This window comes from Syngnathus leptorhynchus, chromosome 11 (assembly GCF_054491065.1).
Source record: "Syngnathus leptorhynchus isolate UIUO chromosome 11, UIUO_Slep, whole genome shotgun sequence".
Classification (NCBI taxonomy): Eukaryota; Metazoa; Chordata; class Actinopteri; order Syngnathiformes; family Syngnathidae; genus Syngnathus; species Syngnathus leptorhynchus.
This window is the reverse complement of record NC_141205.1, coordinates 5,370,161-5,391,871: the sequence shown is the minus strand read 5'-3', so window position 1 is coordinate 5,391,871 and position 21,711 is coordinate 5,370,161. Positions and strand designations below refer to the sequence as shown.

The following is a 21,711-nucleotide window of genomic DNA, read 5'->3' as shown; positions in this document are numbered from 1 at the left end:
AATTTAAAAAATTGATCATTTGCATTGATGCGTTTTCATTGTTTTGTCATTAAGGATCTGCAAAAGACTTATTTGCACATTACGTGCATATTATTTTAGAATTCCAAAAATTCTAATATTAGCATAAAAAAAGAAAAAACAGCACTCATTTGAATTTTAATGAATCATTTCTTTATTTATGTTCATTGTTTTGTCGCTATAATTTCAACAAACCCGCTCATTTGCATCACCATCCATCAGTCATTCAGGATCCTGGCTAAAATATATAAACATTCAATAGTTTTAGCAAAATAAATGTTGAGTTTAAGCCCACCCAAGTGAACAGGAAGTGGGCTGCTACACCTTTTTGCAATGTGAAAAACCACCAAGTCAGGAGTTTTTGTTCCTCTTAAGGTGTAACACACACACACACACACACACACACACACAAACGGATCCCTTGCACCTAGAAAAAGAAAAAAAAAAGTCATGAAAGATATTCTAAGCAGTATTTAGCCTTTCCCACATAAAGTAGTTCATGTGGTTTTTTTTTATTTCCTTTTAGGCACAAATGGTGTGTAAAATACACATTTAGTGATAATTAGTATTTATTATATATTGAATTATTAGTAATCCCATATCTAAAATATCTCACCTCTCAAACCCAAACAAAAACAGAGGGAGCCCTTTGTAAATCATACAGTGTTTTCTTATATAGAGAAAAAACTTTTTTTAAAGTTTTTTTTTTTTTTTTTACAGTTTGTTGTAAACACCATCTTTGTTTACAAAGTGCAATTGTGGACACCAGTACTTTTTACAAAATATATACCATAGACCCTACATCTATTTCTCTATAAAAAAAAAAAAGGAAAAAAAAAAGGCATTTGCAAGGAAGAAAGCCTCCAGGTTGAGCTTTGCATTTTTGTATGTATTATCCAAAATAAAAGTGAACAAAGCATTGCACAACATTAATACTATACACTCATTCCTCGCTGCTTGTGAAAGATGATAGTCACCAAGCTCGAGCGCCCGTTGTGTGACGTAGAACAAAAACAAGGTATGCCCATCACCTTTTTTTTTTTATCCACATTGGCCAGCAAACTCATTCGATTTTTTTTTTCTCCAGCATGTCTCGCTGCAGAGACAGAAACCAAAAGCTCCTCACCCTTGACTACAAGTGAAACCAAGCATGGTTTTATGTAAGTGTGTGTGCATATGTGTGTGTGTTGTCATTCAACTCTTGTAGATCCTTGATTATTTATTAAAAGTACAATCTCAATGCAGAGAGTAGGGTCCCCACTGGTGCGTCCTTAAAGGCCTCTGGAGGTCAAAGTGCACCAGCAACCTGCAGCACAAACATGTCGATTTAGTTCACTTACTAATAAAAAAAAAGACAAAAAATGAGCATTTGACACCGCTTAAAGATACATTTGATGATAAAAAATATATATTTTGGAAAATCTGAACTGTAACTGTTCATGCGCGTATGCCTGCATGCATCCATCCATCTTCCGTATGCAAGTTTCTGTTTTGTGATGAGACCTTTTGACCCAGTTCTGTGAACGAACAACATTTCCTCTTCATCAAATGCATTTGATGACACCAACCTGACAGGGAGTTGTCTAGCTCTTCCTTCCTTGCTTTGTAGATGTCACGACAACGTCAGAGCTTAGTTTACCAGAGAGTTTGTCCGCAGGAGGCTCTGATGCATGTTGTTTCTGGGAAAAAAAAAACCCACTAGTGTGAACCTTCCGCATACAATCATCAAACAGACGATTTGTATTAGGTGAAGCATACATGCGGCTGTGTGCGGCATCAAGCACAGACAGGCTTGCAAATAGTTATTTGGTGCGATAAAAAAATCAATTCTGAGCATGCAGCACGATCATTGCTTACTTTAAACTTTGACTTTGACTTGCTCTTGCTCTGTTGGTAACACAATTAACATTTAAAAGCTACGCAACCTTGGGGGAGGTTCACTTAAACACTCGGTCCTCGTGAGGGGATGTTGAGCATGAGACCACTAGATGGTGCTAGCTCACTTTGAAAAATAAACAAAGACATATTTGAAATGCTAACAATCCATAAACACATTATAACTTAGGGCCTGATAAAAATACCAGATACCTTCATAACAAGACACAGAGGGACAAGTGAGTGGTGAGCTCTCCTATTGTAATGGTGATTTATGTTAAGAATAACAAAGGGCCAGGGAGTGAACCCACAAATAAAAACAAAAAGGGAAATATTTAAGTAGAATTGAATTTTTTTGCAAATCTTGCAATTCTCGAACAAAGGTTCTGAACAAACCATTTGAATTGACAAATCCTGATTATGTTAAAAAGGATAATCCCATTTTACAATCGCAATTATGAGTGTTTTACCCTCAGAGGCTTCGAGTCAAGGACAGGAGGTGTCAGCTCTGACGATGAGGCTGATGTGTTGAAATCGCTGGACAGCAGGTCCAAGGCCGTCTTATTGTCCATAGACTTTAACGGGGCACCGAAGAATCCAACGTGAATTTCAATATATCCACACAACATGCATCATCTTGTTGGATTATGCAAGGCTCTCACCATCTTTGGTTTTGCGTCCGCGTTGGCCTTAGCTTCGGCCATTTTCTTTAAACAAACAAAAAAAGGAAGTTGATTAAAGTCACACTGATTTACACACACTGAACAATTGTGTACTTCCTCAGTTAGTGGCAAAGGTCATTGAACTGTCTAAAGCAGCTTTATTTGATGGCGTGCGGTACCTTAAGATCCTCCTCGGTGGGTCTGTACTCTGGTGGAAGACTGTCGTCTCTCTCTCCCATTTTAATGAGCCTTTCTTCAACAGCCTTCTTCTCCTGCACACCAAATCAAAACATCAGGACATTTGCGCGGCTACTTCATCACGTCTCGTTTAGCTTTTAGCAGTTACGATCCGAAATTCTGCGAGTGGTCTTTTCTCAGCGCCCACCTTGACAAGGTCTTTGGCACGAACGGGGGCTGGCTGAGGGGCAGGAGTGATTTCCGTGATCAGAGTTTTGGATAGAGCATCCAGTGCGCTGGCTTCTCCTGTAGAAAACTGAATGCGGAAACACGCACCATGACAAATTGCAGAAAACAATCATATCAATAATCTTGATCACTTTTCTTTTTGTTACCTGTGAGGAAGTTTCTTTGGGGACACGAGCAGCAGATTTCACTGTGGGGGCAGCAGAGGATGGAACAAAGTCTTCGGCTAAAGCATTCAGAGCAAAGTCTGCAGAGGACTGAGGGAGAAATAATTCAAGTCAGAATGTTTTCAAAATAGATTTTGGTGTGGGCCATTTTTTTTTTCCTTTTGAATTATTTTTGCAACTCCATGCCACTAAAGAGACTCTCATGCATCGTCAAGAACTTGAACAAGGCAGAGGTGGCTAGGAAAGCCAACAGTTCTCAAAAAACCTTGAAACTAACCACCAGTGTTTGCGGTCAGATTTATATGAGATTATTTTGGTTACATTTATGAGTTATTTGCTGTGTTGTTTGTTAAATAAACCTGAACATCTTCATTTTTACCTTAACCAATATAACTGTCTGTTTTTCAGCCTCAGGAATTGACTAGGATTTAGTCAATTCACATCAGACGCAACAGAACCAACCCAACATACATGCGCAGGAGCAGCAGATGAGGCCAGCACAGGAGCCTGGACAGCAGGAGCAGAAGAGGCGGTCAAGTCGCCAGATAGAAGGTCAAGAGCTTCGCTGGTATTCATCTTGGGCTACAGGTATAAAATGATCACATTATTCAATGGATATTTTCCATATCTGTGACCACAAGCCGACAGTTGTTCAGATTTGAAGTACAAATCAAAACAATCACTCTGATCATATCCTACCTGAGGCTTGGGGGCAGGCCGATCTTTGAGTTCCTTCTCATTAAACCTGTACTTGGGTGCAATGGAGTCATCTCTTTCTCCTACACGTACAGCCTCTTCCTCTTCGTGCTTCGCCTCCTATTAATTGAGTCACATTTGATGCAATTCGTTAGCAAACAATGAACAAAAATACAGTGATGCGTGTTTCTTACGGAAACAATGTCCTCGGGTCTAAGTTTGGGGGGTTCCGGTTTTGGTTCTGATGCTGGCAATGTGTCACTAAGAGCACTAAGAGCATCCAGAGACATGCCGTCACCCTGAGGAGACAAGGCTGAAATTTTAGGATACTTCTCATGATCAACATTTAAACCAAGAGCAGAAAAAAAAAAAAGGATTCTGATGTTCTGTGTTTGGTCTTCAATATTACCTCATCCGTTTTGGGCTTTCCTTGCGGCGGTAACACTGGAGGACAGTTTGACAGCTGAGGAAATACAAGAGAGAGTCTCGGAACACTGAACTGAAGACAGAAGGCTTGAGGGGACAGTGAGCCCAAATTTTACCTGGGGTGCCTTTCTGCTTGTAGGAGGAAGCGGTGCGTGGACACCAGACGATTTAGTTGAAGTCAAAAGATCTTGAGCGCTTAACGTTTTTTTGGTCTGGAAACACACAGATTGTGTAAGCCTCTTTGGAATTGCAGTTTGTCAGTTTAAAACCCCCCCAAAAAGTTATGAAAAATACAAAATAATAATTATCTGTAGGTGACATCATCCATTGGGTACCTGTGTCGGGGCAGCTGAGGAGCTTGTGAAGTCTCCAGACAAAAAGCTTAACGCTTCATTGGTATTCAAAGAAGGCTAGAAGAGACACAAAGGGCAACATTTGAGAACTACCAACTGTTGTGCCCAATTTTTGTTGCTAGTATAAATATCAAATTCGATATCTTCTTTGAACTCTTCAAACTCTTCACCTCAGGTTTCGGAGCAGGATGTTTTTTAAGTTCCTCTTCATCGAACCTGTACTTTGGTGCAATCGAGTCTTCTTTCTCTCCGACGAGAACGGCGTCTTCCTCCTTGTGTTTTTTCTCCTATTATAAAGAAAGACATAAATGAAGCGTTCGTGCCTGACCACTGAAAAAGTGCCGATTCTTGTCATCCTACAGAGACAATATCTTCAGGTCTGAGCTTGGGGGGTTCAGGTCTTGGTGCATCTGCTGGTAGAGTGTCACTAAGAGCGCTGAGTGCATCTAGCGGCAAGGGACTGCCCTGAGGAGAGAATAAAAAAAAAAATGGAGCTCTGTCTATGTTTATTATTATAGATAGGTTCAGAATTGTTACCTTAAGAGGCTCGGGTGCACCAGGACACACACAGACGGTTGGAGCAAATGCAGGGACTTCAGTTTTCTGCAAGAGTGGATGTTAAGCACTGATTGTCACTGCTGCTAAGATGTGGAGTGTACCTGTGTAGAAACTGTTGAGGAGGTCAAAAGGTCTCCGGACAGAAGGTCCAGGGCCTCATTAGTGTTCAAGGTAGGCTGTGAAGAAAAATGCGATTACATTAACTTGCGCATGATGTGCATTTGATGAAATTATAAAGTGGATTTTTGTGGAGAAAAAAAAGAAAAAGAAGAAAAGAGAATTAATGTGAAGGTCACATCAGCAGGCACTATGGCCTTCCAATCTAAACGTTGTGGTCTCACCTCAGGTTTTGGAGCAGGTAATTTTCGAAGTTCCTCCTCATTGAACCTGTACTCTGGTGCAATGGAATCATCTCTCTCTCCGACACGAACAGCATTTTCCTCTTTGTGTTTTTTCTCCTACAAGGTAGACATGGTCACTATGTGTGGTTAGTTTGCTCGTGAAGATACAACATTGAGATGTTTACCTACCGAGACAATGTCCTCAGGTCGAAGTTTAGGCTCCGGTTTGCGTTCTGATCTTGGCAACATGTCACTAAGAGCCCCGAGAGCAGACTGAGACATGGAGCCACCCTGAGGAGATAATCGGCTTTTAAGGAAGTGCCAACGTGGGATGATTAGTGCAAGGAATCAAATGAATGGCCCACTGACCTCATTGGGCTTTGTGTCCAGTCCAGCCTTCAGCGAAAAGTCTGAAGAGGCTTTTTCCGCCTGCATCAGTTTTGCAGTAGGGGTAGAACCCATACCAAAAACTTTCTAAGACCAGGAAACAAAAGCCTTTACGTTGATAATAGTTGCAAACATGACACTTCCCCCCCCAAAAAATTGGAAACCCGTTTGTCATGTCATTACTGCCACCTACAGGAATGGAGTTGAACAGTTAGTTACAGTTGTGATTTTGTACCTGGTCAGGGGGAATTAAAGATTCCAACGAGAAGTTATCAACTTCCATCTTGGCTTTTTTATCAGCTGGAGGTTGAGTCGCTACATTCGGCGCAGGGACGTCGACTTTCTGAAAACACGAACCACAGCAGGGAATGAAGTTGCTAAGCGAGATGCAAAAGAAGCGATGGAAATAATCAATCTGAATGTCTCTACCTTCGCGAGCGATGGCTCAACATAACACGGGGCAGCAGATGAGGCAGCGGCTTTATCTTTTTTCTGAGTCGGGGAAAAATGAATCATCATAAATTCACATTCAAAACAGCTTCAACCAAAAACTTTCTGACCTCCTGCATTTTGGGTACGGTCGGAACAGTTGACGTCATGAAACCCAGCGAGAGGGACTCCAGGGCTTCGTCTGTGCTGAGTGGTTTCTGAGGAGAAAGGCAAAGTGTCACCATTAGCTGAGCACACATTTTCGAACAAGAAGAAAAAGCAGTTGGCTTATTTAGGAGAAAGAGCCATAAGATTCTTTTAATTCTCCACTAGAGGGCATTTTTGACCACAAGCAAACAAAAGAACAGATCAGAAGTCAAGGAAAAGTACTGACACACCCTTAAAATTCCTTCAAGAGGCAAAGCAGTCGGAAATAGACGACTACCTGGAATTACACGTGTAACACAAAACTTCCAAGCGCATTCAAAACCTTAAAGCTTAAAATCACAGAACTCACACGGGAGGAAAGTGGATAAGATCATGAGACTAAAAAAAGGGAGCGCCTTTGCAACGCAAGATGGCAAAGTGTACTAAATTGGAAATGAGGCTCTGATGACCACCAGAAAGGAGACAGATGGGTGAAGTGAAGGGCCAACGTGGAAATTAACCTGAATTTTATTGAGTAACTTTTTGGACATTCAAAACTAAATGTAAGAAAATGGGAGGATTGTTGAGGAATTGTTATGCAGGGGTTAAGTTCAACCCTTGACAGATGAATTAATGTATTTAGGTGTTTTTTTTTTTTTTTAATACTTTTGTCCATTTGTGAATGTCGGACAAGAGCCAACAAGATCTGGTAGGGAAGGCGGCAGAGAAGATTGTGTAGAGCTTACAAAGACAACACCCAGCCAACACCGCAATGCAACATTCCTCAGGCTAGTGTGTTTCAATGTCTCTCCTAACTTTAAATACACTTAAAAATAAAAAAGGTGGCCACTTACGGGGACATCTTTAGGTTTGGTGTCTGCAGGAATTGGAGCCTGAAAAATTTTAATTGTATGCGGTTAAAAAAAGAATAAAGAAAATCCATTGATCAGTTCATGGAAACAAGAACTACATGAAATTATATTATTATTTTTCTTGTTAAGAAACCATAAATATTTATTTCTTTGTCAACCTGTTTTAATGAGCATTATTTTTCAATATTTATAGTAGCATTGCATACGCGTGAATCTAAATAAGTTAAAATATCTCACTTGAAAATGGTATTTGATTTAATCGTTGAAAAGAGTTGAATACAAAAAGTGAAACTCAAAGAACAAAGAACCAGAGCAGTGATGCAGACAGACAGATTCAGCTCTTGACCTGCTGCAACTGACCATATTTTCAAATCTGTACCCCGGAGGCAGCGTGTCGTCTCTTTCCCCACATTTGGGAGCCTTCTCGGATGTGGCCTCACGCTGTGACACATGCGACACATCACACCAGAGCCATGCTACGCGTCAGTGCAATCACCTGTTTTCATCTCTTGACAAAATGTACCTCTTTGACCTCGGGGCCGGTGAATACGGGTTGCTTAGGAGTGAGCGGATCAACAGGTGGGAGTATACTGGCCAAGGCGTCAAACGGATCTACGGCGGGTGTCTGCGCATGCCACACAATTGAGCGTACTGGAACAACATGCTTGCCAGAGTAGATAAATGTCTCTTTACCTCTTTGGCGCCGATTGTTTCTGTTTTGGGATGTACTTCTACTTGTACCTGAAACCAAGAACGTCAATCAATGCGTAGAACCTTTACACCACGCAGCAAAAACCCAAGAACGTAAACAAACTCAGATAAAGCCCATAGCATCGTTTTACGTAGCCCGCTTCGTGTTTCTCGCTCGATAAAACGAGCAAGTATACCTTGGCCCTGTCTTTCGGCGAGCCTTTAGCTGCTGCTGTAGTCGCCGCTGTTCCAGTGGAAGACTTTATAGTGGAGACAGGTGACGTCTACAAAACAAACCATCCCAATTACAAAAAAAATTCAATCAAAAGCTCCAAAAATTGAACAGTGTCTCAGAATAACGTTGAAGCAACATATCACCATCACCCAGGAAGCTCCAACGATTACCTCGGACATCATTTTGGGACCGTCCCTCGTCCCAGACACAGTTGAGCCGGCAGACGACATGTCAATAACAGTAGGCTCGGTGTTAGTCTATAAACCAAGGAGCGAGTGCTTAATTGGACGCCGTGGGGTTATTTTTGTAGGCAGCTCAAAAAGCTTGGAGGAAAGCCTTCGATCCCAAAAGACAGCAAAAAAGTAGTGTGCTGGAGCAAAGACTGTGACAAAGGTGAAAGGTCACGATGTGGACACAGCCCAGGCGGCGCACACAAAGAGAAGCCAGTGAATGGCATCCAGACAAGCGAGCGACACCATAAAAAGGAAGCCGGTAGTTCCGGTCGTACTGCAGCCCAGCCCTTTTTGCTTCACCCGCTGCCCGTCTACCTGGGGTTTAGCTGTCCTGATGGAAGTACTTGCTGAGCTGCTGCCACCACCTTTGACTGTGGTAACTCCCCCAGGCTTTGAAGCCATGGTGGATCCTGATGAGGCCTTCTGAAAAGTACCGGGAGTGAACATGACAGATCTAAATCTTTGTGTTTCTGGATTACTACAGAAATCAGGTTATCTGAGGTTCATACTCAAGACAACCTATTAGCCAAATGATTCGTGTAATGTTTTGTGGAATGATTCGTGTAATGTCGGTATCTCCCAATACTTACAATAAAAATCTGACCAGCAGCTCTTTCAGTTCGTATTTAGTTACTATGATGAAAACCATACGTGGTCATGGTAGAATTATTAGAAAGCTAATAATGGAATTTTGTTTTTATACATGACGTGTTTACCGTGTCTCTTAGCACACTCGTGCAGAATGACAGAAAGTTGTAAACTGACCCGAAGAGGCATTAAAAAAGGCTGCAAAGGTCACCGTCCAAAAATAAGACTCACTTATTAAATTGAAACATGGCTATAAATGACAAAAGTATGTTTAAAAAAAAATAAAGAACATTTCAAGCTGAGCAAAGACAAAACGCACAGAGAGGGACTTGGGACTTTCCAAAAATCAAATCAAGATTGAAGTGCTGCAGAAAACACTTTGAGCCGATCACTCAGCAAACTAATCTATAGCAACACAAATATGTAGAACCGGACTGGCTACTACATATTATCTTATCTAAGCCCTGGACTTGACGCCAGCATTTAAAAATGTATAAATTTAGTAAATATTCTATCAAAGGGTTAAAACTCTTCCAGTTGACTGCAAAACTGGGCGTTTCCTTCACACGCTCAAATGTCACAAAAGGGATATTTTATTTTCCAAGCTAAAGCTCTTCCCTTTTTCAACTTAAGACATCGGTATCAAAACATTTGGTACTGAAACAGGAAAAGCAAAGACAATAGCACACAGTCTGCATACCGGCAGGGTCAAAGGTCACCTAGACAACAATCCTCTCACTGCCAGTGGGGGATTAGCACATGGAGAAAGTCACTTTTGGGAGATAAGATCTCCGTTGTGATTAAAAAACAAATTTTGATACCTCAAGTTGAGACGGCGTCGTAATGGAGACCTGAGCTGCTGGTTTGGGCGTTTCCTGTCTGTGCTGCGACTGCAAAGACACACGCAGGCAAGTTAAGCATGCAGGAAGAAGAAGGAAAAAAAAAAAAAAACACTATGCTCATTGATCATAGGGTGCCATTAAAAAAGCAGAAAGCTACCGCACGACGGCAGATGACTGCAGTCCAACCCAGTATACCGTGAAAAGACCTAACCCGTTCAATTTAGAAAACGTGATCACATTATGTGATGACTCAACTCTTTGCAGAACTTGTTTTTTCTCCTGCAAAACAAAAATGAAAATAATGGTTTTGGAATGTTTGCAACCTGAGTCAAAAACAACCAACTTCTAAAATATCATTATTCCATTTCCAAGCAGTCTTATAATGAGTGAACCTGTCAAGCAAGCTAGTTTGTTTGTGTTTGTGATTACATGCTAAATGTAGCTAGATTGAGAAACAATAGCAAACTTCCACATAGAAAGTTCGCAGCTAGCCCAATCCCTTTCTCTGCAAACAGTGTGACTCCACTATTATGATGTCAAAACATTTCGAACCCTTAGCTATACTTTATGTGAGCTAAACAATTTTGCAGACATCTGACTGCCACTTGACACACACCGTCAGTGATTTCCTCACAGACCGGTGTTGCATGTAACAAAGTGGATCAGAAGTTCTCTCATAGCACGCAAATCACGTGTGGCCTCGACGACAACAAAAAATATCAATATATTGTTTGTCACTTTTCTAATTTGCGTTAGATATGATGAGACAAATAACACTAATTACAGAGAAGCAAGAGAATAATGAAGTGAGCGCACCCAACAGCCAGAGCATCACCCTGCCACATGGTTAGTCATGTGTTTGTGCCTATTGCAGGAAATAATAGTGTTGCTAAGTTACCCAAAAAATAATTCTGACTGAACTACAATGAGAACAAGAGTCGACAGGCTGCAGTATTTTCATTATGATGGGTTCGTGTTGAAAAGTGGATCAAGTATTATACTTTGATATTATTTCTCAGGATGTTTTGACAAGATGGAACTTTGTAGTTTTTGTGCCATTTAATTGAAAGGGAAGTTGCCTAACAGGATTCGGTGACTCATTTGCCTTTTGGTCATACAAGTGTAGTGTTCAAATAAAGAGGTTTGAGTTGTCCATTCAAATGTTAACTTTTGGGAAATCCTTTGCAACTTAGTCGTCGTTGAAATTCTTGCAATATATGTGGAACATTCAGTCAAGACATCCACTCAATCAAGTCCGGGGGAAGGGGGTCAAAGTTCAATCACACTTCCTTAACAAGATGTTGATGGACACTTTTTATTCAGATAATATTGAGTGACGATGACAGTTAAGAGATGCACTTAGAAAGTTTCTACCTAATGGCATTAACAATGACAATATTGTCATACCAACTAGGGAAGAGAAAAAATGGGGAGGCTCCGGTTTCGATGGGTGTGATAGGCTGATCACACGTCAGCTAGAGAAAAACACAACACGAGGAAAACGGGGTCAGCGCACAAACAATGCAGTAGGCCCAGGCAGGCCTTACCCGACTGTAGTTGAAGCTCAAGCATGTTTTGAAAAGTGATGACTAATCTCGGGCTCCGCCCCTCCAAACCGCAGACCGACGACATATTCAAATTTGCACGCCAGCAGCAGCAGCTGCTTCTTAAGGTTCTGCCTCATTTTTTAAAATAGAACAGACAACCCAAGGAGATGGGAACGGTGGTGTGCATCATCACGGTATTAAAGGTGCAAGTGAGGAGAACAGCAGAAAGAGAAGAGACGAGTGAAGTTAATGATGCAGTATCACTACCAGGAGTAGAAATACACGGCAATGGAATACTACTTTGTGTCAAAAGGCTTAAATGTCTACTGTACGACGATGCAGTATTTTACATTCGAATATCTGACAGCACACCACCGAACAAAAGTTATTTCAGCGGATTGTGACAATCGGTGATGATCTCACCCAAGAGCACTTTCGGCCCAAGTTTGAAAAGCGACCATTTCCTTATGGAAGCAGAAATTTGAACCACACGCAGAGACTTGCAATCTGCCAAAGTGTATTAATTGGTCATACTTTGATCATTAACAATACAATGAAAACACATTCTAAGGACGCACAATAGAAAATGTTTTGTGATATAATCTTTTTCAACCACTGTCACTGAAGCATGATGACACATACGAGATATTAATAGAACATGACTGTCGAGTTGTTTACTTGGACGAGTCTGAGAAAGTTACTTTCCAACTTCGATAGCACAACAACACAGTAAAGCTCATCTGAAAGCAGACTGTTGACAGAATATCCATACGAGAAGTGAAGAAGCGCTGACAGGTACCAGTCAGGAAGTCCTTCTGCACATATTTACCAAAGACAAATGTACTTCCCCTTACATACCATAATTTTCTTTTGGGATATTATCCTGAATTTAATGTATTTGCGTCCAAGATGTTATCTTCAGGCTGAATCACCTTAGATCCTCTCTTTGGAGTAAACAATTCTAATCTACATTCATGCCCATGCAGACTCACACACACACACACACACAAAGACACACACTCATACCATCCACACGCCCAACCGAGCCACAACTTGTTGCTCCGCCCTCTAGGAAGTGCTCAACAAGCTGGCATGTCTGTCAGTCAGGGCCCCGCCCCTTCACCCTGAAGCCCAACTCCGTCAGATTGGACAGTCCAACCAATACAGAACCGCCTACTTGCCTACGTGGAAAAAATAAATAAATAATCAACTCAAAGATGGAGAAGCTTTTGGGTGGGCACGTTGCAGGGCTTTAGAAATATAGCACACGACAGTTCTATAATCAACACGATGCGAAATGAAGCCCTGCAGAGAAAGGCCCATGCAGCTCGGCACCATCTGGGTGTGACTGATACACTCATTGCTCTGGAATCTCAACTGCACAGCCACTCCAACAAGAGACTCATGTGTGTTTGCATTTGGAAGAAAGAGAAAAGAAGGAGGCGGATCCAATCACATGTCATGACCCAACCCAAACACAACATGGCGAGGGAACAAAAAGATTCATTTAAAAAAAAGAAAAAAAATGCAATAAAACAACGCAGGAAATAAAAAGATATGTGGAGATCAGACATATTTTCGCTGGCCTGTGCAGAGCTTCAAAGCAGACTTCCGGTCAGTAGTCAGATGTTGTGTAAGAAGGAGTAGAAAAAGTTTCCTCTGCTCCACATGCTTCCTGCTCTTAACAGTTAATCCTTTGAACTACTCAAGTGACTCGAGAAGGAATTGCTGTGGAGAGCAGCGCCTTCTTGTGTCTCGTAATACTCGCAACACTCAAGTGACAAGAATGAAGCGCCGCTCGCTCTTGTCCATCATCTCACACTTTTTTTTTTCCACGCGAAGAAAGGTGGGTTGCTGCAAACAACGTCAATATTGTCCACATCTGATTTGAATTCATATAAACTTGTGTCGACATCCCAAAAGTATGCTCTACTTGCCTCAAACGTATTTAGTAGTTTAAATTGTTGCCTAGGTTGCAAAGAAAATGTATAAAAACTTCTTTTCCTCCAACAGGCTTCTTCTGGTGTCTGAATTATTCCACATGGTGATCCTTTGAAAGAGTGATAACCAAATCATCTTTCTGGTAAGAATGTTTGTGTTTAAGTTATCTGAACAAATCTGCTTGAACAGCTCCACTCTGCCGAATGAGGCCACAAAACGTCTCGTTGTGCTTTTTGACCCAGACAAAGAACATTGTGTCTCAGAAAACCAACATTGCATGCTTGTACTGGATCCAAATGCCTTACTTAGTAACCCCTAACAACACTTATCTCTATTGTCAAATAATGAACCAAAGCAGACCTTGGCCCCGCCCGTACAGAGCTTGTTATCTTAAAGTTTTTTAGAACCAGACCATGGGAGCCTTGCATTCTAGAGGTGGAATACTTAAGATAGTAGAATAGAATTAGAATAAATAGTTTGAGTGAAGAGTGCAAAAAAAAAAAAAAAAGTCACTTCTGCAGAAGAAACTGGAATTGTGTTAATGTGAAGAAACATTAAAAAAGTGACAAATGCACAAAGATCATTTCATGTCAATAATTATCTTGTAAAGACAACATTGCAATTTCCTACAGGTAGACCAAAGTATATGTGACCAGGAAGTGAAGATTTGACATGCCTCGACATGCAAAACCAAACATTGCACAAACAGCTGGCATAGCAACATCATCACATTTATGTGTGACGTGTTCCATTGTGGATAAAAAGCAAAAGTTGAAATAGTTTGTATTTCTTTTTTTGGGTTAGTTCTTCATTCATGTTGCCAAATCAAAAGCCATTCTAATCATGAAAACATGACTGCATGGAGCAAGGAAATTTCTATGTCCTCCTGCTTTAGGTGCCCTTTGCACTGCCTTCTCTAAATGTATCCCCCCCCCCCCCCTTCTCTCATTTACTGTCCTTGACTTCAACTTAGACTCCCACAGTCAGGCTATCACTTTCCGTAAAGCGCATTGAGCTTTTAATGAGCTCAAGATATTAGGTTAGAACTTGTCAGCAATTGTGAAAAGTAGTGAATCATAATCGCACCACTGACAACCAACATGTGTCACATTCATGTGTTTATGTGGATGTCTCAAAACAAGAATCTCAATTACTTTGTTGCATTTTCGAGAAAGTAACTGGCCTATTTTGATTTCCTCTCAGGACAAACAGCTGCTTGCAGATGACAGGAGGAACAAAAAGAGCACGCTCCATAAAGCACTTGAAAAGGTTAGCCCTTTAAATCACGCCTGGGAACTTGATTTTACATGATAGACACGGCAAAAGCCTGCAAGCAATATTTGGATCCAAAGTCAAATTGACCTTGAAGTCTGTTTAAGTCCCGTGCAATTATGTACAACCGCATTCAATGCAAATCATTATAATTTACTCCATATGAAAAAGTCTGCTTCATTTCTTTTTTGCATTACATATAGATAAATGTTAATCTTATCCATTCAGCCTCTCTCTATTTTAAGCTTTGCTGCATATGCATACTTGACATAAGCAACTTCAAATAGGAGGCTATTTATTGATGATTGATGTTCAGTGAGCAGACATGGTGTGACAAATTTGCAGCGACCTGCACGTGACACAGGCTAAGCGTGCTGACGGAATGATAAAGAACACAACTTATGAATCAAAAGCGAACCTCAAATGAATCGAAATGTAATCCATAGTGGCAATATGGATCGGAGTTACTTATTCATTCAAATTTGCACTGTGTTGTCATGAATGTTATTTTAGTAAATGAAAACTGACAAAATAACCCCAAAATAAAATCATGAACTAAATACATTACAAACAAAATGTTTTTGAAATAAAATGAACTAAAACTATTCCTGATAAAGTCAAATGGAGCATTAAAAAAGAAATAATAATACAAATGAAAACTAAGAGAAGTCAAAAGAAAATATAAAACGATCATGAAAAATGCAAAACTATTATAACTCGATTGTGATACAATCAGTAATTCGAGGCAATGTTACTTGGTGATTCCCACCCCTAAAGTATACAGTAAAAAAAAAAAAAAAAAGGTTGAATCAACCTATAATGGCACCACGCTTCTCTTATCTGTGGACTTTGCTCCACTGCTTGTGCATGTGCCATCTAGATATATTTTCCCAGAGGCCTTTTCCTGTCCTTGTCATGAAAATGCTCCCAGACCAGTGGGAATGGTGAAGCGAACCTGAGCACAACCAAATTCCGACAAAGACCATGAACACTCCTGCCTGGCAGTCACACGTAAACAAACAGACTTGATAATGAAGAGTGACAGCGGAATAACCAAAGTACAGCTGTTATATAATCAAGTATAAACGTCAACCCCTCTACGATTATATATATATCACGATCTCAGGATGCACAAAGAAGAAGAACATATCATCTTAAAACCAGCCACACACCCTTTGAAATTGTTCAGAAGATTATCACATGAGAATGCTATTTGGGCGAGACGCAGAAACTCTCCGAGGACTCAAAGTATTTTCCCGAGGATCAACAATCAGTGCAAAATGGAACAAAACAAAAACACACACCTGCTTGTGTGCCTTGAACAAACAAAACACAAACACTGAAAGCCTTGTCCCAGCTTCGGCTTAATATATGACTGCTGGAAAAAAAAAAACATTCAGCTTACAAGGCCTGACCAAGAGCTCGACATTCCACAAATAGGGAGCGAGGTCTTTCTTGGACTGTTGCCAGTACAGTTTTCCTTTGCGAGAGCGTTTCTCCTAGTGAAGCAGTAAAAGACGAACGACCAGGCAAGCTTTCTATTTCAAGGCGACAAAACAATACACACGTGGATACTTTCAGTAAGTTCTTCATGGCATGAGCACTCACAAAGCGACACACACACCTGCTCATCCACGGCAACATCCTGCAGGGTCGGGGTCTCTCGGGGACCTCGGATCCAGCTCAGTATTTGGCCCATGTTGGCTGATGGTGCCTCTGTGTGTGTGTGTGTGTGTGTGTGTGTGTGTATTGTATTTGTCTGTCAACCGCTGGCGTGTCTGTCTGCTCGCAGCATGTTTCCAACACGCAGGGAGGGGAAAAGAGGGAGGGAGCAGAGAGGAAGGGGGCGTGGTGGGACCAGGGCGTGATGGGGCAGGAGATTGACTAGGAAGGGGGGGGAGGTGGTTTGCGTGTGCATGAGTCACAAGAGCCTGAGCTTGAACTTCCCGAGATTAAAAGAGAAGGGAGCTGAACCGCCAGGGGATGTGTGCATTATACGTCATAATTCTTTAAATAAGGTCGTTGTGGAAAGCTAAGCGTATACCCAAAATGCATGAATACACCCTTTTTTGTTTTTATATTCATGATTTAGGCAGGTCAATCAACTGTTATAAAGGGAGCTTATGTAACTTCCCACTGACAACAATAAAGGGAGGCGGTAGAGTTTAATTACAGTATGTTGATGACATTTCTTACGTAGACTCACTAGACTCATATTTTATATTGACTGATTGATATTATTCATATTTACAAAATCAGCATTGATATTTGCGTTATGTACATCGTGTGCATCTTCAGGCCCTACTTGGGTGGAGCTTTGGCATGAGTCACTGCGATAGAATCGCTATTCTGTCTTCTCATTAAAACCTTTCAGACTTGCTACTCCTGTTTGTGCAGCTGACATGGACTGGTCACTGAAACCTTGGGAGTCCAGTGACCCCTTGGCATATATAGCATAATGCTTTATGGGTCCTAAATATAAACGAGTGTTAGTGCACCCCGTGACCTATATGTAGCTGGAACATGAGCCACGGGGCTAAAAACTCTGGAGTACTTTGATATACACCTTGCCAGCGGCTATTTAGGCACAAAGTGATCAAATAAAACCTCCCATAGAATTTTATACAACATATTGAAGTTAAATCTTGAATAAGGCAGTGTATTGAATTTTATAAAACATATTGAAGTTAAATCTTGAATAATGCAGTGTATTGAATCAGATAATGTGTCCACAGAGAGCATGTTAAGTTGAAAAACAAGGAATGTCACGAACATGACATTACAAGTCACTTTACAACCCATTTGTCTTTGCAACGAGACAAACTGCACATGACACACTCCCTGTCATGCAGACACGATCCACAGTGTCAAGCCGCCCAGCCTGTCAAACGAGCTGATGTACCATGGGAAACAATACAAACACAGTCATTAGCCGGGCTCGAGTCGGGATTTAATGAGATCGGACTTGCATGGGAAGAGACAAGAGATGCGTTGTGGACATGGAAGAATATTTATCATGAACATTTTCTACAAGTTTGAAGATAACAGCCGTGTGTATATATTCAAAGACAGAAGTAGATCGTACTCAGTTGTTATCAAAACCTCGAAATCAGGAAATTCCAATCACCATGACATGACTCACTTATGCAAAAGTAATTGGGGCAAGCATTTTTCTCAACACACCCCAGGTAAACAAATATCAACGACTTCATCTTCCTTTTGTCCTCTTGGGCGGGTGTGGCATTCCCACAGTGCGTCTTGATTTTGTGATGTAATTTGGGGTGTTAAAATGAATGACTCAAACGTTGCAGAAATGTTCATTTTGCAACATCTGACTACGCTAATACTCACAAACCGTTGCTGGGTATTTTCTCGAAAGCTGAAATGTGAATATATATATATATATATATATATATATATATATATATATATATATATATATATATATATATATATATATATTCACATTTCAGCTTTCGAGAAAAAAAAAATATATATATATATACTTGCGTGCCAGAGCAATGTATAAAGGTGTAAAGGTGTACAGGCGAAATAGTCACTCAGCTAAAGACTAGACACACAGACCCGCCTGTTATTTCAGAAAGTAGCATTTATCGGCATGAGCTTACGCGTGATTTTTTTCTGCAGCAGAGGGAGACAAACAGATTGAACATTATGTATGCACTCTTAAGGATACATTGTGTCCTCATATCTGACCTGAAACAGAAAGATGGATGGATGGATGGATGGGTGGGCAAAAGTATAAATAAATAGTAGTTGATAAACTGCACATGGTAATTCAGTTGTGTGCTCTTCAGTTTGAACACTAGAGGGCACAATGTAAAGCTACACAAAGATATAAGAGATGAAGAAGCATGTACAATCTGGTCGATATAAAAAGAGTAGGAATGAGAATTCCATTATTAACTACAGAAGAGGATTAGGGTCAGTGCAGAAAAAAACAAGGGGTGACAGGATTCTGAATTGTTTTCTCAGAATTCTGACTTTAAAGTCAGAATAAAGTCAGAATTCTGACTTTAAAGTCAGAATTCTGACTTTATTCTCAGAATTCTGACTTTAAAGTCACTCTTCCGTAATTACCTTTTGGTTACAATGACACAAAAAAGTTGAATAACGCTATCAATAATGGATTTTTAGTATGAAACTTTTTCTTGTGAAATATCCACACTTTCACTTCTATCACTAAAAATGTATGAACAGGGATGTCAAATTTAAACAGGGGTCAATTTCGGGAACACCCTGAAATTCCATCGGTCCAGAAATATACTGGAGAGTTTTTGTTTGGCAACAGACTGTCATCAAGGGGAAAGCTACAGGATGCTGTGTTTTTCGACCCATTGTTTCCCCCGCTTTATGAATTTAACACCATAAAAAAGTGAATTCACTGGTTCATTCACTTACCAAACACACAGTTAGGCGCATGTTTGAAATTCAATTGGCTGAGCAAGAAGATAACACAAAACACCATGACATGTTCATCTCATTATTAAAACAAGTCTGAACATTTTCATTTTCATGTCAGCAGTCAGAAACCCAAGCCGTAATATCAATGCGTATACAAAGTGCGTTCCTCTCAAGCGAGAGACTTCAAAGTACTTACAACATAGTTGTAGAAAGCTGCATACGCCATGAGGGCAGAGGAGGCAAAACACACAAGAGGAATTCAAAAAGTCACCCAAAACTGGAACGCACTCCTTGGTGGACTTCTTTTTCTTGCACACTAAGCTTTATCATGCCACACCAAAAACGTGTCTCGTGCCACTCCCAGCACAATTAACACGCGAAGCTTTCTGTGCTGTCGCTTTCTTTTTGACTCACTGCCCAAGTCACCACAAATTCATTCTTTTCCAGCAGCCTCTTCACACTTCCCGTCTCAGGGAATAATAGTCAACCTGTAATGTGTGTGTGAGTGTGTGCGTGTGCTTTATGCACCACCCCTCACTTCATCCGTAGTGCGCAGTAGTTTCAGAGAAGTGAGCTGCGTGCATGAATAATTCAGGTTGTGCAATAGGCTTTTCTGCAGAAATGACCATTTACTGACGTTATTCCGCGAGTAGAATTAAGGATTATTTCAAATGCGTCAGATTGCGCTCGATATTATCTCTCAAAACAACCACGCAACATCACTTGAAGAAGAGATGGCTTTTGCATCTTCTTCCCTTGGTGTGATCCAAAAATATCTGTCGCAGCTTTCCTCACCTCCTCCGTGGACGCTGAGTGCTTGTGATGGCCGTGGTTTCTCCTCTTGTGTGGCATCTTGATAACTATTGAGTGATCAACCGATGGACTTCTCGCACACAAAATGGGAATGCGGGAGAATCCGTTGAAACAGGGGGGGAGAAGAAAAAAAAAAGTTGCCCCTCCTGCTGGCACCACTTTTGTCAGACTTGATGATTTAAAGATGTTTGGCGCAGAAGTCGAATGTTTCTGTGTTTCTATGTGAGCGCCTGCCTCTATGTGTGCGACAAATGCAGCAGGGATGGTTAATATTATACACAAAGGTAAATTCTTATTATTAGACGTCACATTTCAACCCGTTTGGAACCATATTGTTCCATAGGAGGAAAAAAAAAACGCTCATGTTATTGGACACACCCACAAGCCATTTTGTTTTTTTCTCTTGATGGCTTTTATTATACTTTGTAGCGCGCACACGTGGAACTAGACAAATTATTTTAAGGCTATGCTCGTGGAAGAAAACATGTTTGGAGATAACGTTCTATGTGATGATTAATATTATAAAGCATGCAACAACGATTTGGATGTTATCAAAACAATCGCCACGTCTTTTTTTTTTTTTTTTTTTACATTTCTGCTTGATTATCTGTAAAGCCACAACAATGCGTTACTTGATGAAGTTATCAACTGTCTTTGTGTGCGTTTAACAGAAGGTGAATGCTAAATGGTGATTAAACGTCTTCTTTAAACCTTTCCCGAGCAAAGTAGAGAAGTGATCATAACATACACACCCCAAACCAGTAGACGGGGTGAGTCATCGTTTACGTCATCGTGTTTCCACCGGTGACGCTGCACATTAGTCATGCAATGCTGCCCTCTAGTGGAATTAAAGAAAACCGTCTTAAATCTAAATTTGTGATTGATTTTAGTATTTGTAGTAAATCTACATTTTAGTGCCAAGAAAGTTCAAACAATTTTATGGTATTTTGATGTATTCACATCCCCAAAAAATTGTATAGATAGTGTCATAAAAAGAGGACACACATCCTGTTGCCCCCCCCCCCCCCGGCCTTCCAAATGACGACATCTGAGTGAAAGCATCACCTTCCTGACCTTCATACAAGTTGATAACCATATCCATTGTGTCACATCAATGTCTCATTTCCTCCTACATGCCAGTCCAGATGACATCTGGTTGACATTTTTGCTGCATCAATTGATGACACATGACATTTATGCAACATTGTATAGCTTTGGTGACAAAAAGATTGAAACCAAAGTTTAATATTCAAATATATTTAATGTAACTCAAATGTCTTAGATTTCCACCTTATATCAAATGCCCCTTTATTATCAGATTTACCAAAATACTTCCATCTATTAACGCTCGATAGTGCTTAAGGTGAGGTGAAGCCCAGACATCCTCAACTGACTTTGACTGCCAGCCAATAACAGATAGCCTTTTCCACTTATAGATAATGTTGTCTTTGATACCCTTGTGAAGATAATAAAACCACACGAGGTGCAGGAAACCTGTCTGATGTCTCCCCCTCGTTTTTACCATATTGCATTGATTTTGGGTCCATGACAGTTCACTGGGTTTGCTCCTTCTCATCCTCTACCGATTCTTGTGCGTCATCCACAAGGCCATATGCTGCCTCAGAACTGGAAAAAAATACTTAGTGGATGAAATGCAGTCCGACCTCTGACCTGATCTGATGTTTTTACCTTTCTGTGGGTGGTCAAGGGGAAGACACACAAGTGATCTGAGTCCATTATTGTGAAGGAAACACACACACACACACACACA

The 21,711-nt window shown here is 40.7% G+C and overlaps 1 protein-coding gene and 1 long non-coding RNA gene across 16 annotated transcripts; one reads left to right on the top strand and one right to left on the bottom strand.

Annotated features, from left to right (window-relative positions):
* Window positions 1-700: 700 nt before the first annotated feature.
* On the bottom strand, window positions 701-20,036 carry cast (calpastatin). Of its 15 annotated transcripts, none has more exons than XM_085924623.1 (33): window positions 19,923-20,036; window positions 9,922-9,990; window positions 8,828-8,935; window positions 8,423-8,536; window positions 8,242-8,328; window positions 8,048-8,095; window positions 7,878-7,979; window positions 7,715-7,795; window positions 7,337-7,375; window positions 6,467-6,553; window positions 6,336-6,398; window positions 6,142-6,249; window positions 5,889-5,993; window positions 5,709-5,810; window positions 5,520-5,636; window positions 5,280-5,354; window positions 5,158-5,223; window positions 4,981-5,085; window positions 4,791-4,907; window positions 4,603-4,677; window positions 4,384-4,479; window positions 4,251-4,304; window positions 4,036-4,140; window positions 3,845-3,961; window positions 3,617-3,727; window positions 3,128-3,235; window positions 2,941-3,048; window positions 2,735-2,827; window positions 2,556-2,600; window positions 2,364-2,468; window positions 1,876-1,905; window positions 1,587-1,697; window positions 701-1,324 (listed from the first exon to the last, which is right to left on the bottom strand). In XM_085924623.1, exons 1-32 carry the CDS (start codon window positions 19,977-19,979, stop codon window positions 1,602-1,604), a joined length of 2,793 nt encoding a protein of 930 aa, XP_085780749.1. In that variant the 5' UTR covers window positions 19,980-20,036; the 3' UTR covers window positions 701-1,324; window positions 1,587-1,601. The 15 variants fall into 15 exon arrangements, with proteins under 15 accessions (XP_085780749.1, XP_085780752.1, XP_085780753.1 ...); XM_085924626.1 differs by lacking the exon at window positions 19,923-20,036 and adding an exon at window positions 19,324-19,590; XM_085924627.1 differs by lacking the exon at window positions 19,923-20,036 and adding an exon at window positions 19,324-19,590 and having other exon boundaries at window positions 8,828-8,932.
* On the top strand, window positions 12,244-16,062 carry LOC147049012 (uncharacterized). The gene is made up of 3 exons (XR_015067599.1): window positions 12,244-13,335; window positions 13,503-13,572; window positions 14,634-16,062. It is a non-coding gene; the product is annotated as an uncharacterized LOC147049012 (long non-coding RNA).
* Window positions 20,037-21,711: the final 1,675 nt, after the last annotated feature.

Bases quoted from the DNA above. Each gene is read 5' to 3' on its own strand.
- cast (XM_085924621.1), bottom strand. From the start codon at position 16,401: ATGGGCCAAATACTGAGCTGGATCCGAGGTCCCCGAGAGACCCCGACC. The intron at 6,250-6,335 runs GTAGAGACATTC...TCGTGTTTTCAG, and splicing joins TTGAGCCATCGCTCGCGAAG to AAAGTCGACGTCCCTGCGCC. The intron at 5,224-5,279 runs GTACACTCCACA...CCACTCTTGCAG, and splicing joins CCTCAACAGTTTCTACACAG to AAAACTGAAGTCCCTGCATT.